This window comes from Chanodichthys erythropterus, chromosome 14 (genome assembly GCF_024489055.1).
Source record: "Chanodichthys erythropterus isolate Z2021 chromosome 14, ASM2448905v1, whole genome shotgun sequence".
Lineage (NCBI taxonomy): Eukaryota > Metazoa > Chordata > Actinopteri > Cypriniformes > Xenocyprididae > Chanodichthys > Chanodichthys erythropterus.
The window spans coordinates 28952618-28970113 of record NC_090234.1 but is presented as its reverse complement, the minus strand read 5'-3'; the positions used below and the strand labels follow the sequence as shown (position 1 = coordinate 28970113).

General features: G+C 39.0%; 2 protein-coding genes and 1 long non-coding RNA gene across 4 annotated transcripts; 1 reads left to right on the top strand and 2 right to left on the bottom strand.

Moving 5' to 3' along the window:
- Positions 1–560: 560 nt before the first annotated feature.
- ccnyl1 (cyclin Y-like 1) lies at positions 561–11921 on the top strand. The gene is made up of 10 exons (XM_067408632.1): positions 561–1580; positions 6686–6760; positions 6949–6983; positions 7078–7178; positions 7364–7399; positions 7520–7571; positions 7964–8083; positions 8992–9158; positions 11145–11307; positions 11413–11921. The coding sequence occupies exons 1-10, from the start codon at positions 1427–1429 to the stop codon at positions 11527–11529; spliced, it is 1020 nt and encodes a 339-aa protein (XP_067264733.1). The 5' UTR covers positions 561–1426; the 3' UTR covers positions 11530–11921.
- LOC137035400 (uncharacterized) lies at positions 1624–9099 on the bottom strand. The gene is made up of 4 exons (XR_010897076.1): positions 8970–9099; positions 7085–7158; positions 3705–3738; positions 1624–3233 (listed from the first exon to the last, which is right to left on the bottom strand). It is a non-coding gene; the product is annotated as an uncharacterized lncRNA (long non-coding RNA).
- A 260-nt stretch (positions 11922–12181) lies between the features above and the next one.
- On the bottom strand, positions 12182–16407 carry fzd5 (frizzled class receptor 5). 2 transcript variants are annotated; one of them, XM_067408630.1, is made up of 2 exons: positions 15796–16407; positions 12182–15701 (listed from the first exon to the last, which is right to left on the bottom strand). In XM_067408630.1, exon 2 carries the CDS (start codon positions 15442–15444, stop codon positions 13666–13668), a length of 1779 nt encoding a protein of 592 aa, XP_067264731.1. In that variant the 5' UTR covers positions 15445–15701; positions 15796–16407; the 3' UTR covers positions 12182–13665. The 2 variants fall into 2 exon arrangements, with proteins under 2 accessions (XP_067264731.1, XP_067264732.1); XM_067408631.1 differs by having other exon boundaries at positions 16114–16407.
- Between the last annotated feature and the right edge of the window lie 1089 nt (positions 16408–17496).

The following is a 17496-nucleotide window of genomic DNA, read 5'->3' as shown; positions in this document are numbered from 1 at the left end:
CGCATCATGCACTCCTCATGACCTTTCACATAGAAAGTGGTATATTTTATAATATATATATTATATAATGTAAAGATGTAATTTTAACCCAAATCTGTTTCGTCAATATTATATTTTTAGTTTCAACTGAGGGTACACCTCAGGCACTTTTGCAAAGTAGAGGAACACTGCTTGACCCTGCAAATGAAGAATGGCCCTACCGTTTTTATTTTAGAGATGACAACTGGACCCCACTCCCTGAATTAAACATACATACTACTGTTTGAAATGTTTGTCATTACATAGTTTATAACATTTCACATATTCAAAAGAACAGTAGGCATCCTACAGTACACACTATGGAGTATGCAGTACTATAGTATTCCATTTTATTCTATTCACAAAGAGGTGTGTAAACGGGCGGGGTTAAAATCTCTAGCTTGACGGCGTGGATTGACAGTTTTAATCACCAATCCTTGAACAGATATTTAGTTTGTTTTGATAACTCATCCAATCGCAATTGATGGAATGTCAAAACGGGGCGGGTCCTTAGCTGCGTCACTCGGAGCAGATGGCGGTGGTGGCGGGGAGCGGATCGCTTCTGCTGCTGCACTGGCCGGCGAGGAGGAGGGGATAACGGGGGGACTCTCCGACGAGACTCGGTGGACAAATTCTAATAACTTAAAACAACCCCGGAGCTTGAATTGGGCGCACGTAAATGGACAGGACTTTATTTATCCGCTGCGTTAAAAGCCTAATTTTCTCCCGTTGCGGGCCGAAGGCCTGAGGATTTGAGTGATTATTGAATCCAGAGTTTCAGCCAACACACAGATCTGCCCTATAAACGACGGATAAATGCTTGGAAGTTTGTTATTTAGGGGCTATTTCATCTCTTCCCGATTTGAACCGCCAAATCGGCTTAATTTAGGCCTCATTCGGACATTTAAATCAGCGTTAAAGGGATGGTTTATCTCAGTTAGCTCGGCGGCTAATAACTCGCTTATTCACAATGAATCAATATTAGCCGTTAGCAGTTAGCATGTACGGCTAATTTAAAGGAATAAATCCGTATTCGATAATCTCGGACCGATATTTTGTAGTGATATGTTTTCAGTCACGTGTCTTGTATCCGGTTGTATTGATTACTCGGGTGCTAATGCCTTGGGTTATCTGTGGCACTGTGTCTAAATGCATGGAGTCCCGTTATATGACTGGCACAGATAGTAAAATACCTCTTGAGTCTGGAGCAGCAAGACAGCACAGCAGTAAATGCTGACTTTGTGTCCATTTCAGCTCTTCATGCACCTTCATTTAGCTTAAGTTCATTCATTGGATCCATTGATTCACATCTGATGACAGAATCAGCCCAGGTGTGAGTTTCAAAGGTGTTTGTCATAGACCAACACACCTGAGCAGGTAGAGCACGTGCTTGTGTGTGTGTGTCATCATGGGGAATACAGTGTCCTGCTGCGTATCTCCCAGTGGGAGCCCCAAACTACCCCGGCAGGTGGAACGTCTGGAGGACTATCAGATCAACGCAGACCTGAGCGATGACACCGGTCCATACCTGCAGCACATCAGTGACCGAGAGGTGCCCGATGGTAAGTTCTAGTGGGTGTTGTGGTCTCCTGGTAAAAGATCTAAACCACAGTTGCACTAGTGGAGATCAACTATCTGGACCAACCCTGCTCGAACACACCAAAAATAGCTCATCAATGTCTTAATATCTACTTGATAATTACAGACAGGTGTGATTGAACAGAGTTGGAAATTAACTTTGCAGGAAGGTGGATCCCCACTAGCAAAACTGCGCAACCTTGAGCCAGACAAGTGGTTTTCAGCTGCACTTTTTGAATGTCTCTTTATTTAGCCTGATTTGTATCATGTGCTTATTTGAAGAGCTTTCAAGATCTGAAATAGATGTGTCAAATAAGGGCACATCCAATATGTGCAGTTCCGAGGTTCTCCAGGACCGGATTTAAGAACCAAATCTAGAACTTTAACTGAAATGTTGTAGGTTTGAACCATGTAAGGGTTCATCCATGTCACCAACTGTCACCACAAAACAACAGTATTATATTATATTCAAAACTATTAAATTCTGTTTTATTCTTCTGTTATTGTGTTTCTGCATTTGTGTGCCACAGCGTCTTGAAGAACTGTGCTGAGATCCGATGCCTTGACCTCTTCATCTCATGGGTCGGGTTTCTCCTAAGAGCTCAACACTTTAAGTGCTGTTGGTTAGCTCTGAAAATGGACAGCCTATGACATTTTTGTTCAAAATTACAGTTGCAGATTTAAAAATCAGCTATTGTTACTGAAAGAAAAGAGGTTTATGGAGATTTATCGAAGAATGTCTGTTAGAATTTGGGATGTGTGTGTGAAGCCTTTTGGGGCTGTTTGCAGTCTTTACTGCCGTTTATTTAGCCTGAGCTATTTTACCCTCAGGGGAGACCTACATAGACACACACACAACTTAATGTCCAGTGCTGTATTTAGAGCAACATGTCTTCATCTTTGTTTCAAAGCACATTATGACAGCAGTGTAAACTCCACTACTGCGACTGTGGTAAATCCGTTTATGATTGGGACATTCCAGGTCATGGTTAATTTGGAATTTTGTTAGAGAACTTATTCTAAGTTTAACTGGCAGAGATTATCAAAAATGTATAGTATTCCTGGCATCCCAGTGATGTCGATCTTTGGGACAGCTGCATTCTCTCCTTATCTCTCTCTCTCTCGTTGGGAATCTGAATGAGGCACGTTTTGTTCCCTTTGGGGCTTAGAGGTTGAGTTTGGATAAACTTAGTTTTCCTGCATTGAACTGTCTCACCATTTTCATGAACAGAATCACAGTTCTCTCTGGTGTCTTATATGAGTGTTCCCAATCTTTTTTTGTCTTATTTACCCATTAATAGGCCTTATGTACCCTTTAATAACCACCAAACCAGGAGAAAAGAGAAGTGCAAGAAAGACAAGCACTGCTGCTGAGATCTTCATTAAAATGTCATTTGTGTTTTATTACTACTGTAGTGACAGCACTGAAATTTATTTGCAAGTTGTGAATTCTCTTTTATAAGTAACAAAATCTGTCTGTGAGGTACACATAGCACTTGTTAGGAATCACTGTGCTCCACGACACTACAGCCGTGTTCCTCTCCTCAGTAAGGATGGCTGCCCTACCCCCAGGGCTTATTTTTGACATTGGTGGTGGGGGAATGGGAGTGTCAATTGAGTACATGAGCTCTAGAGACCTGTGGAATGAATGAATGAATGAATGAATCTCTGTTGTTTAAGCATATACAGAACTGTTCAAAAGTTTGGGGTCAGTATGATTTTTTTTTTTTTTAATTAAATTAATTCTTGTATTCAGCAATGATTCATTAAATTGATCAAAAGTGACAGTAAAGAAATTTACAAAGTTACAAAAACAAATACTGTTTTTGATCTTTCTATACATAATCCTATAAAAATGCATCACAGTTTTCAGGAAAAAATATTAAGCAGCACATTGACAAGAAATGTTACTTGATACTAAAGTATTTTAAATAATTTTAAATTTTACTACTATTTCACAATATTACTTTTGTACTGTATTTTTTAATTGAATAAATGTAGCATTGACTTATTTCGAAAACATTAAAAATAATCTTACCATCCCCAAACTTCAAACAACAATGTTGACAGATCACCATAAATACTAATACTGTCTTTAATTTACTCACCCCTACGTCGTTCCAAACCTGTTGGACTTTTATTCTGTTGAACACAGAAGATACATTTTTGAAGATTATCCTAGTTATCCTTTCCAATAATGAAAGTGAATGAAAAAAAAAAAAAAAAATCTCAAATCTTCCAAAACCAAACAATTGCTAAAAGTCACTTGCATGTTTATCAGAGTTCATTATAGACAGAGCGATGCTTGAGTGGTCAATGAATCATTCTTTTCAGTGAATTGTTCATAAAAATTGTGTGTCCATTTTGATGCTTGAAGCTCCAGTCCCTAGTCATTGTAATTGAATGGAAGACAGTGTCTTGTGTCCCTTTTTCCCACAGAAGTTACACAGGTTTGGAGCATAATGAAAGTGAGTATATGATGACAAAATATTTAGGTTTTTGTTGAACTAATCCTTTAAAGCAGTAATTCATGGGAGGTCATTACAGGGCTTTTACCACAGTTAAGGAGTGTTCTTACCCACAAAGCGAGGTGGAGTAAAATCACTGTAACACACAGCCTCTTGTTGCTTTTGGTCTAATCTTTATTTGTGCTCCACCAAGAAAAAAACGCATTTGTATTTTTTTCTGCAGTGTGACGTTAGTTTTGCGTTTTAACACTGAGTTGGCGAACAGATAATTGGCTCTGGTTTGCCGCCCGTATATGTTAATTAAAGCTGCCTTGTCACCAGGCGTTCCTGCACCTTTCTATCGGTCAGCGTTCTCTCTCACCCATATCCATCGATCTCTCAGGGAAAGGATTCTGTGCCTCAGCTCTAACAAGCATTTGGTTGAGAAATAAATCTTCAGGTTTTCCCAACTGGACTTGGCATTTGTACTTTGCCATGCCATTCACATTCTCTGATAGGTAATGGCTGTGATAACTTGTGTTGAAGAAAGCTGTCAAGACTGGAACTGCCAGGTTCTGAGGTTTTCATCTCCTAGAGTATGCCTTCGGATGTATCTGAATTAAGTCCTTGGAAATCATCTATGCTATGCAGTGATCATAATTTAACATGAAGGTGAATTGCAGCAGGAATTGGACATTTGAGTGACATTTCGATAGTTACCTTTAAATATCTTTGCCATTAAACCGAATCAATATGATGTTAGTCTTGTAGCTTGCTATAAACTTAGCAAGAATTTCTCAAACTGTTGCTTCATAGTTGTTGACCTGCAAGAGAAACGTTTATGCTAATGCCCTCTTGCAAGCATAGTGCCCCTTGTGGTACTGCTGACAATGCTACATGCATTATGATTTGACATTTGTGACCCTGGACCACAAAACCAGTCATAAGGGTCAATTTTTTGAAATTGAGACTTAGACATAGTCTGAAAGCTTAATAAATAATCTTTCAATTGATGTATGGTTTGTTAGGATAGGACAATATTTAGCCGAGATATAACTATTTAAAAATCTGGAATCTGAGGGTGCAAAAAATCGAAATATTGAAAATCGCCTTTAAAGTTGATCAAATGAAGTCCTTAGCAATACATATTTACTCACAAAAATACATGTTTGATATATTTACAGTAAAAAATGTACAAAATATCTTTATGGAGCATGATCTTTACTTAATATCCTAATGAGTTTTGGCATAAAAGAAAAATTGATCATTTTGACTGATACAATGTATTGTTGGCTATTGCTATAAAAATAACCTGTGCGATTTATGACTGGTTTTGTTGTCCAGGGTCACATTTGATCCATTGGGACACAAAATTATGTGATTGTTTTCACATACTTGTAAAAGTGCATTCTGGGCTGTAGACTGTAGAGTAAAGTCATCTAAAACTGGGTTCCCAGAACCCCCTCTAGAATCCTTCTGCCCTGCACCTGCGCTGCACACCTCCTGCCAGTTTTGTAGCTCCCATGACATGGTTGCAGCTGTCCAAACATCTCCTTGGAGTGTTTACTGTATAACTTAGCAGCACTGGCACAAGTCTTTTGACCCTGTCTACACTGAATTCCAAAAAGAATGCCTCTTCATTGGCTGGTGAAGACACCTTTTCATAAGGTGACCTGGGCAAAATCCTCAGTCCTAAAATTCTAAACTGCACTTTGGGTAGAACTTTTTTGCATTTGAACGATACAGACAAACATAACACCATCTCGGTACAGTTGAATTTGTGTCTCGGCCAGGGGAGTCGGTTCTGTTTGTTATATGTGCTCGTCCTGGCACAGCTCCTACGGTGCATGGAGGTGTGGGTGGAGCTATGGGTGTAAGCTTGCGTTGTATTGCAGTGCCCATACAATAGGCTCATTGTGCCCACCACTCCTCTCGCTCCTGTGGCAAGAGCGGGTAGCAGCGTGTTCCTGCCAGTCAGTTTGAGCGTGCCGAATAGGACTACACACCACCTTATTACTGTTGTAGGGGGGTTTCAGTTTGAAGATGAGTATTTATTCTGAATGATCACTGCCACAACTGCTTTTCTAGCACTAGCTTTTTCAAGCAGGAAAATTGAATCTTATGCTGTACTGCAAGTATGGAGTTTTATTTATTTATTTATTTTTTTTTGAATGAAATTAATACTTTTATTCAGCAAGGGTACATAAAAGTGAAAGTAAAGAGGTTTCGAAAATTTTTAAAAAGATTTCTGCATCAAATACTGTTCTTTTAAACTTTCTATTCATCAAAAAAAAAAAGAATGAAAATTTTTTATCATGGTTTCCACAAAAATATTAAGCAGCACAACCGTTTTGAAGATTGATAATAATAATAATAATAATAATAATAATAATACATGTTTTTAAAGCACCAAATCAGCATATTAGAATGATTTCATTCAGAATTATGTGACACTGAAGACTGGAGTAATGGCTACTGAAAATTCAGCTTTGCCGTCACAGGAATAAATTACATTTTACAATAAACAAACATGATAGAAAAGTTTTTTTTTTTAATTAAATTGTTAAATTTTATTTGATATTTAAGTACATGCCATAATTTTTTAAGTGTTTTTTCCTAATGTTTTTAATTATGTCTTCTAGATCTGGCTTTAGAGTCCAACCCCTCAGATCATGCCCGCGCCAGCACGATCTTCCTTAGCAAGTCACAGACAGATGGTGAGTGTTTCCAAAAATTGTCATCAGTTAATTATTTCATTTTACTTCTAGTTAGCAGCTGCATATTAACTAGTGTCCTGACCCATACTGTTAATAGATGGAAGATTACTGTTAAATGGCCAGTGGCACAGCTTGTTAATATTTGTTAAAGAAATGTTTAACAAAAACCCTTGGTTTTCTCTTTTCAGTACGGGATAGGAGGAAAAGCAATCACATAAACCACGTGAGTGAACATGTTACGGACTTTGTTTTGTGGTTGTGCTTGCTTATACTGTTGGAACATCCGCAAGTGTATTAAATGTTGGTCTTTTCCGAAGGTCTCACCTGGTCTGCTTTCAAAGAAGTACAGTTCCTGCTCTACAATATTCATTGATGACAGTACTGTTAGTCAGCCCAACCTGAAAAGCACAATCAAATGGTCAGTGAAGGTCCACTGTTTTATTGCATGATTTCTATATTATTGTTTAGAGTAAAATATACACATTGAGTACATATTATTGAATGCATGTAAAAAAAAAAAAAAAAATGAAAAGGTAGAGTACTGTTGGTTGTTTTATTTTGTCTTGGTTTGCATGTTGACACATTTCTGTTCTCTGTTTCCAGTGTCACATTAGCAATATATTATCACATTAAAAACAGGTAGGTTTTGTTATGTTCTTTACCATGAGCAAATAATTTAAATTATACATATGATGAGGTACTTCATATAATGTTTACATGTGTTCTGTGATTTTAAACCATTTCATTAATCCATTTTAGGGATTCCAATAGGTCATTGGACATCTTTGATGAAAAAATGCACCCCTTATCTGTAAGTTAACCCCTTATTTATCTTGTTAACTTCACTTTTTTTCTTTTTTCTTCAGACAGGTTGCAATATCTATTTTTGTGTGCATCAAATCCGTTTAGCTATTTAGTCTGAGCAGCAAAAAAATGTTTTGCAATCCGATTTGTACATTTTATCTGATCCATGTGTGGTTTAAAATCCAGCTGAAATGGATTTTTGGAAATGTATTTCTGAACAGTCAGTTATTTTTGTTACTTGTAACACTGTAAGAAGTCCTTATGCTCTCGCACTTTCCACAGTAACTCTGTGTTATAGTAGAAGGTCTCTTGGCATCTTACTGGCATTTGAGCTTAAATTTGAACTAGAAATTGTGAACATATTAGCATATTATGTATAATAAATGCTTGCTTTGACAGAGGGAGCAGGTTCCTGATGATTACTCCCGCACAGACCCCGAACACAAACTCATCTATCGATTCGTCCGGACACTGTTCAGCGCGGCACAGCTCACGGCCGAGTGTGCAATCGTCACTCTGGTAAGAGAATGCCAGCCTGTCTGACTGGTCTGCTACACTTTCAACAATACAATGAGGAAAAAAAGACTGTACAATGAGGGAAAAAATAAGAGGCTTCCATCAAGCAGAGGCTTTGATTTCTGACTGAGATGCTTAGGCACATTTTCCTGAAGTCCACTAGAGGACAGCAGAGCACCAGAGAATGAATCATAATTTGCCCGTTTAACCTGTACTGGTCCAAAATCAGTTCCAACTTCTTTCTTTTATCTTCAAGAAAATCATGTTATGCACTGCTCACCCATTTCACGACCAGTTAATGTGGAGTTAGTTAAATCATGAAGAAACAATAAATACAATTTTTTACTGCATTTCTTAATCTGGGTAATGCCATTTTATAAAAATATACTGTTGTTCATTGTTCATGCAGATTAATAAATAATACGTGAATTAATGGTAATTTATAAAATATGAAACAATGTATTAGTATACACTATCTTCAAGTGTTTTTTGATTAATACTTAATATCCAGCAAGAGCGTATTTAAATTGATCAAAAGTGACAGTAAAGATATTTATAATGGTATGAAATTTTTTTCAAATAAATGCTGTTCATTTGAACTTACTATTAATCAAAGAATCTTCGGGTAAAATATCACACTTTCCACAGAAATATTAAGCAGCATGACTGTTTTCAACACTGATGATAATATGGCATATTGGAATGATTTCTGAAGGATCGTGTGACACTGAAAATGTGACTTTTTTACTCTTATTTAGAAATTATCATTAACCTTAACAAATACTTTAAAAGTATTAGTAATTGTTATTTTTGTAATGAACACATTAGCTAATGTTAATGATTTTAATATTTTTATAAAGGGTTAAAAAGGCATTTTCTGACAACATACTTCTCCACTGTCTTTGCTGCAGGTATATTTGGAGAGGCTGTTGACATATGCCGAGCTGGACATTTGCCCATCTAACTGGAAGAGGATTGTTCTTGGAGCCATCCTGTTGGCCTCAAAAGTCTGGGACGATCAGGCCGTGTGGAACGTCGATTACTGTCAGATCCTCAAAGACATCACTGTTGAGGACATGTGAGTGAGATAATATAATCACTGTCCGTTCCTGCTGAAATGCCACAGGTCGTTTGTACCATCCGTGTATGATCTAGAACAAAACGTCCCGATGTGATACATCAATGCACCATCCAAATTCTAGTATGTGCTGCAGGAAGGAGACAGTACTGCTTCACTCCTCTTCCAACTCATTCCAGTCTACAACTCCCACATACCCCACAACTTCCCATATCCCTTGGAACAGGACACACTTCAAAACCTTGTTTTTTTGTTTGTTCTCATGTCTCAATATCCATATAAATGACACAGACAGGGTTTGTGTGTGTACGTGTCTGTTTTTGTGCTGTTCTACCTGATTGTGTATGTTAAAGGCCATGTCCCTCTTCTCTCCTCTCTGCCCCTTCGCTCTATTTTCATCCCTTTCATTGAAGCAGTCTTTGTGAGCCTCTGGGCTGGCGGGCTTCAAGTGCTCTCAGACTCCTCTACAATGGTCCAGGCTCTCGCCCACTCCATTTGTTGCCCCTAGCGACCGAACCTCCCCCCTTCCCCTCTCCCTACACCTCCCATACCAACCTCAACCTAATGTCTGCTCTTCCCAAAACATTCGATCACTGTCTCCACGATGACAGTCTCTGTACCTATGATGGTTTGGGGGGTGTAAAAGATGTTTCTGGTTTATAATATTACTATTATGATAGGTAACAAATAGAATGAACTTTTTTTGTTTTGAAATATCAAGTTTATGATATTAGATTAAAAATTGTGAATTTAGGCCTCTCCTCATTTTAAATGTTCTTTACATTTCATGGCTTTTTTGCAGATGACTTAAATAGCCCAAAGTAAATGGTACAGTTTTTAAAAGGACAATTATTCGGTGTATTCTTTCTCATTTAATATGAGATTACCTACTAGGGGCCAGATTTACTAACAGCTTGCGCCAGCGCAAACCCTCTTTTGGTGTTAAACTACTGTCAGGATTTACTGAAGACACACTATGAATAATTAGCACTGAAAAGGTGTGGACAATTATTTTTGATTTTATTGCACATGAATTTGTAGGAGTTTCCCTTTCAGACGCAAAATTTATGGGAGGACAGTATTTAAATGAATCATGCAAGGTGATTTACTAAAGTTTGCTCTAATCAATTTACTGATATTTTATTGGTATTTATTACACCATTATACCGCCCAAAATAGCATGTCTTAAACCAGATGCTAATTTGTGCTGCTCTTGGTAGATTGCATTGGACATCATGAAAATGATCCGGCTTCATCCTGTTCTTTTATTTGCTTGACGTCAGTACTGTAGATCACGTGCAGAACTTTCCAGTCCCATCTGCGCTTTTTTGGAATTGCATTCTCACGCTAATTTGCTATGTTTAGTAAATCTGGCCCTAGATGTATAATTATACTCTATTGTTCAAAAGTATTTTTTTAGCCAAATCAGTACTTGTGACTGTAAAGACAAATAAATGCTCTTTTGAACTTTCTATTCAAAGAATTCTGACAAAAACAATCACTGTTTCCTCAAAAATATGTTTTCAACACTGATTAACAAAAAGAGAGAAATGTTACTTGAGCAAATCACCATATTAGAATGATTTCTGAAGGATCATGTGACACTGAAGACTGGAGTAATGAAGCTAATTCAGCTTGGCCATTACAGGAATAAACATTTTTAAAAAATATTTAAGTAGAAAACATTTTAAAATGTAATATTTCATAATAATGCTGTTTTACTGTATTTATGATCAAATAAATGCAGCCTTAGTGAGCGTAAGAGACTTCTTTCAAAAACATTTTAAAAATCTTGCTGACCCCAAACTTTTGAATGATTGAAAAATTGAAAATGCTGTTTAAAGTAGTTTAGTATGTCACATTGTGAATGCTTGATGTGGATCGTATAGTTGTCATGTTGCTTCTTTTTTCTAATCGGTTTACATTTTATTTACATTGATTTTAACATGCTCGTGACTAATTTAATCTCAATATCAATTTTTTTAGGAACGAGATGGAAAGACATTTTCTGGAGCTGCTGCAGTTTAACATTAACGTACCGGCCAGCGTCTATGCCAAGTATTACTTTGACCTGCGCTCTTTAGCAGACGACAACAACCTGAGCTTTCCTTTGGAGCCACTAAGCAATGAACGAGCACAGAAACTAGAGGTGGGGAGCTAAACAATTTGACCAGTTTATTTTGGGACATGAAGTCATAACTAATGGGTCAATGTATAAATACAAAAGTTCTCATTTCAATTTTTTATTTCAAAGGCAATCTCAAGACTATGTGAGGATAAGTACAAGGATCTGAGCAGAGTGGCCATGAGGAGATCATTCAGCGCAGACAACCTTGTGGGCATTCGCAGATCCAACGCCGTTCTTTCTTAGAGCTTTTGCTCGGAACAGTCACCACTCTAAGACGGCGCTCAATGGACAAAACTCATTCTCTGCCCCTTCCTTTGGCTGCGATGTCACGCCAGTCGAAAGATCCTACACCTTACCCAACCAATGCAGAACAACATAGAGACAAAAACGGACTGAATGGGTTTTTTTTTGTTTGTTTTTTGCTTACTATGTAGGCTACTAGCTGTGAACTGTCAGTTTTTAATTGAAATCATTTGCAGATGGAGTATTTTAAATAAACACTAATCATGTAACACGTCTGAATTTATGTTTGAAGAATGTTTTACAAGGTCACTCCAAACTGTCAGAAGGTTGGTTTAAGTGGTTTTGTTGCATTACACTGAAATTAATCCAGGGATTTTAACACATACAGTTCTTTCTTAAGTGCTAATTAACCATGTTAGAACTGTATTTGTTTTAAACAATGTAAAAAAAAAAAAAACTAATAAAGTGCAGGTTTTTAGTGCCTGTAAAAAAAAAAAAAAAAAAAAAAAATTGATAGTACTCTAACAAAACATCAGGGTAAACATGCTCAGTAGGATTTGTTTTAGATCAACACGTTGAATCTTTTTTCCAAAACAGCAGTAAAAATAAAAAGCACAAATGATTGACCAAACATTTGACTTGCAGGCTCACAAATTGCTCCTCACTTTTATTCTCTACCAGCAAGAGAAACAAAAAAAACATGTAAAAGACACTTTTCATAAATATCTAAGGATCTCTTTAAAATTGTAGCACTGAATTTCATATCTTTTACAAAACATATGTACAAAGTTGCAGTCTGGACTCTTAAAAGGACATGTCTTCTACAAGATTTACATATGAATAGAGCCAAACGAGTATGTACACTCAACCAGACATGCAGCAAAATTGTGAGGCATTTTGAAGACTACACAGGAAAAGTTTTTCTACAACAGCTTGGACAGTAAACAGAAACCATTTACATATTAATGCTCCACTGAAAGATTTCACACAGATCTACGAAACCAACACAGGTTTACAGATTCTGTCTGCTAAAAGTGCATACCCAACACTGGTTTTCTGATTCAAAACACAAATAAGGTGAAATGACAAACAAAATTACCAAAGGATCATGAGGCTCGACAAGGAAATTGATGGAAGTAAAAGTCTTTCAAACAGACCAGAAGAAATTAATGTTCCACATTGTTTTGAAACCAGTTAATATTTGGCCTTTTAAGTTCTATTCAACAAACCTAGTATGGCTGCTGGTTAACACCTGAACCCTTGACCACAAGAGGGAAGTCAAGCTCACATTATAGAGCTACAGACTTTCCAAACAAGTCTATAGATGGTACATACACATCCTATCATTTAACACTGCCTAATAGATGCTAACCAATAATCTATTATCAGTGGACAGATAGCTTGACAATCTTTGAAACACAACCTGGTAAGGGGCTGTTGAGGGACCCTGAAGAATATACGGTGACCATGAACCAATGTAAAACAACAAAGTGAATGTGAACTGCTGCTTCACTATACTTCACTAAGCTGGAACAGTGTTGTTGCTTACAGAGAGCACAGGAAAGCATCTACTCGCATCCAACCTAAAACACATATTTAAATTAGACGACTTGAGATGTTATTTAAAATGATGGAACAAAACATACCCACATCCTGCAAAATGCCGATAAAGTCACAAACACAACAGAGCGACTCTGAGATATCACAATGTTCTTGAATAGCATATTTACAAGAATACACAAATAAATAAAATATCTCCAAAAACTCATCAATTTGACTCGACTCATATCAAGTACTAACCTCAGATCTTTTTTTCCATCATTCATGATCTAAAAGCCACAGACAACAGCTAAGATGTTTGCGACAATTTTAAGTTGAAATTTTTTCCTCACAAAGTATCAACATGTTCATTGCTTTTTAAATTAGACCAGTGAATGAAAAGAGCTTGATTACAACAAAACAAAACAACCAATAGTCTGTAAAAATCCTTCATAATATTATATTCATGCCGTCCATCAAATCTGGTGATGTTGGTGGAAGGTCGAATAGACACCTGCTCATTTAGAGTCATGACCTGCACACTTCATGCGTCACTGTTGTAGGGTTTATAAAGGATCAGGGGTTCCTGGCCAATGTTCAGACATGTGATGAGGGTGCTGATTTGTGATAGGTCCCAGTGGGTGCTGTTCCAGCTCGGGCTGTGAGAGCGGTACTGGCCTCGCTGTACATGGACGAGCCTGATACAGGTGGCTTCCGGGTCCTACAGGGCATGTACCGTGCCACAAAGCGCTTCCAGGACTCCAGAGTCTTCCCTGACCAGATCCAAACACCTGAGGTAATGCCTACTACAAGACACATGAAGTACTTCAACATGAAGACGGCATAGTCCGGGCCCATGCCGAGCCGCTGGCGCTCGGATGGGCAAGAACAGGCCAGCGCCCGCTCCCATCCTGGCCTGTAATGTTGCTCGTACACCAGGCATGCTACCACGATAGTTGCGGGCACCGTGTACAGGACGGTGAAGAGCCCAATCCGGATCATTAACTTCTCTAGCTTGTCTGTCTTTGTGCCGCCCTGTTTAATGACACTACGGATCCGGAAGAGGGAAACAAAGCCAGCCAGCAGGAAGAGGGAGCCGGTGAAGAGGTAGACGACCAGAGGTGCCAATACGAAGCCACGTAGGCTCTCCAAGCTCTGATTGCCGACGTAACAGATCCCAGCCACAGGGTCTCCATCTACTGAACTCAAAGCCAAGACAGCGATGGTCTTGACGCTAGGAACGAGCCAAGCAGCAAGATGGAAGTACTGAGAGTAGCCCGCGATGGCCTCGTTACCCCATTTCATTCCTGCCGCCAAGAACCAGGTGAAGGAAAGCACCACCCACCAGATGGAGCTGGCCATTCCAAAGAAGTATATGAGCAGGAAAACCAGCGTGCAAAGGGCTGGACCCGTTGTGTCGTAGAGGATGTGCTGTTGATCGCCGGAGCCCTCGCAAGCTACTCGCTCGTGGCCCGCGAGCAGTCGCACGATGTACCCCAGCGACACAAACAGATAACAGGCAGCAAGGAAGATAATCGGCCGCTCTGGATATTTGAAACGCTCCATGTCGATGAGGAAAGTGGCCACGGTGGTGAGCGTCGAGACGAAGCACAGCACCGACCACAGTCCGATCCAGAAGGTTGTGAAGGTACGCTCATCAGGGGAAAAGTAAGGTTGGTGACAGGGCAAAGCACAGTTGAGTAAAGAGCCAGTATGTACACGGTTATGGAGAGGATGCGCTTCTTTTTTGATGGGCACCAGGGGGTCTCGACAACGGCAGTCACGTTCACACTTCTGCGGCGGAGCGGATTTTGCAGTGGCTCTATGTCGTGGTGTTCCCTTAGGAGTGGGTTTGGAGAAAGGAGGTGATAAAGTTGTAGTCTCAGTGCTGTTCCTGTCCATACAAAGCCGATCGGTGTCACCCAACATGGGCAGCTGCTCGCAACTCATCCGCTCTGGCCACTCAAACCCATACTGGATCATGAGGGGGGAGCAACCCCTTTTAGCTCTCTCGCACACAGACCTGCAAGGCGGTAAAGGTTTTTTGTAGTCCTGAAGACAGATTGGGGTGTACATACTGCACAGGAAGAAAAGCAAGTCCGGGGAGCAACGGATTCGGACAAGTGGCCAAAACTGGTGCACTTCCAAGCCGACTTCATCCTGGGTGTCATGATTGAACTGGTTGGGCATGTAGGTGTGATTGTATCCGATCCCTTTGCACATCGGTACGGTGATGGGCTCGCACACTATATCCTTAGAGGCAGCATCGCCGAGTCGAGACAGTTGCAGCAGCAGAAGAACGTGAAGCCAAAATCCGACCAGGTGCATCCCAGAGGTCTCCATGGTGAAATGATGCTTATCTGTAGGTTTCCTCATACTGAAAAAACTATGAATTTCAATTCTTGAGTATTTTCTCAGCTCAGGTTTTCCCCCCCTTCCTTCCTTTCTTTCTTTTTTAATTTATTGCTGCGTTTCGGAAAGAAGAAATCCCAAAAGGAAACCTTAATTGCTCCAGCAGCATGTCCACAGTCCACAAGGTTGTAAATCACAGTGAAGTTTCATTCCAGATCCCGAGGACACTTTCTTCCAACTGTGTGAGTGCATTTCAAACAGACCATGATTCTAAACACGGGCTGAAAGAGTAAAAGAACAACTGTAGTTAAATCAAACAATAGATTAATAATTCGACAGAAAATCATAAACATAGAATTGAACGTCAGAACGTACCGTGGAAAAGCACGCGCAACCGTGGACTGAATGGTCAATCATTCACCAAGTAAACCGTGTTAAGGTCGAAAGTTCATTTCCCGCAGATACTTTGTAACAAAGTAACATTTTAAGCGTCGGTTTCCTTTCTTATCTGCTTTAAATTCCACATGGCAGGTGAATGCATCCGATGAATGCAATCCGGCGGATTCACAACAACACAAAAAAAAAAGACGCCGAAAAAACGAGAAGAAAACAAGGAAAATAAATATGACGTCCAAAAATTAAATCCTTTTTTAAGATTATAATAAAGGTGAATAATAAAAAAATAAAAATCACCTTTCGCACTAGTGCTCAGGGCAACAGGTTTCAGGTGCTTCCTGCCATTTCCTTCAGTGTGTTTCCCAGCAGTCCACTGGAGTCCTTTCACGCACTTTAACATGTATAAACTCCACAATTCCACACTAAACTCTTTTACTAATTTGTTGAGAACGTATTTTTCTGTGTGGCAGAGCGTGTGTTCCCTCTGTTGGCTGCCGAGCCAGTAATTACTCACTCCGTAGAGGTTCAGTGGAGTGAAAATACTCCACCCGCAATGACACGCCCACAACTTTCAGGCCCCAACCCCTTTTTACCAGGGGCCACTGACAGACAATCATCTGTGTGAAAAGAACTGCCCCATCTATCTATCTATCTATCTATCTATCTATCTATCTATCTATCTATCTATCTATCTATCTATCTATCTATCTATCTATCTATCTATCTATCTATCTATCTATCTATCTATCTATCTATCTATCTATCTATCTATCATTTTGATATAACCTGTGTCATTCATATCATTGTGACATTGAGCTTTTAATCACTTAATGAGTCTTAAACTATAACATGGTATCCACCCTAAATTGAATAAAAAATGTGATGTTACATGGGTTAGGCATACTATAATAATGGCTTAACAGATCAACACAATGAAAATTCATGTTAGTCAAAAAAAAAAAAAAAAAATACCAGCAAGATGCCACAAGTTACTCCTCTAACTGTGATGAGGATGTTTAAATTAATCAGTGGAGATTTGGGGGGAAGTGAATGGCACTGGCGTGTGTGTGTGTGTGTGTGTGTTTGACTATGAAAAGGCCTTGAGTCTCTTGTGCAAGTGTATCCTGTATTACGTTTGTTGTTTACCCTCTGGGCCCATTCAGGACAGATGGAGCTGTGCAAACACTCAGATAATGACTCCTAACGCAAGCTTAATCACTCATGCCTCAACGAGACAAAGAGAGCAACAGAGAGGAGCACCTTACCACACTGATACTCTGCTTGTGAACAGCTAGTGTGCACTGTGATGCCATCTCTAGGTCAGGGTTCATTTGTAATGTTATGAATTGTCAACCCAAGGTGAGGTTTTTGTTCTGTTTTGTGGTGAAGCACTGAACATACATCTGTAAATCTTTTTGACTTCTGGTTGCAAGACCCTGTGAATGAATTGGACAGTTTTGCCACACTTGGGTACATTACATTTACATCTTACATTTAAGTAGCTTTTATAAACGTTCACTAGAAAAAACATTACTGGGGTGCATCTTGAGACAAAACTATGGCAGTGACAAGATATGTCAGTACAAGTTGCTTTCAGTTAAAGCAGTTTAAACATGCATTTTAGTCTAGGACTAGCTTAAGCCTTTTCTGTGAAAACACTGTATTTGCAAACTTTAACTA

What these genes read in the sequence shown, in the direction of transcription:
- ccnyl1 (XM_067408632.1), top strand. Translation starts at nt 1,427, where the DNA reads ATGGGGAATACAGTGTCCTGCTGCGTATCTCCCAGTGGGAGCCCCAAA. An exon ending in TGACCGAGAGGTGCCCGATG is followed by an intron (nt 1,581 to 6,685) that starts GTAAGTTCTAGT and finishes TATGTCTTCTAG; the next exon opens with ATCTGGCTTTAGAGTCCAAC. An exon ending in AAAGCAATCACATAAACCAC is followed by an intron (nt 6,984 to 7,077) that starts GTGAGTGAACAT and finishes TCTTTTCCGAAG; the next exon opens with GTCTCACCTGGTCTGCTTTC.
- fzd5 (XM_067408630.1), bottom strand. Translation starts at nt 15,444, where the DNA reads ATGAGGAAACCTACAGATAAGCATCATTTCACCATGGAGACCTCTGGG.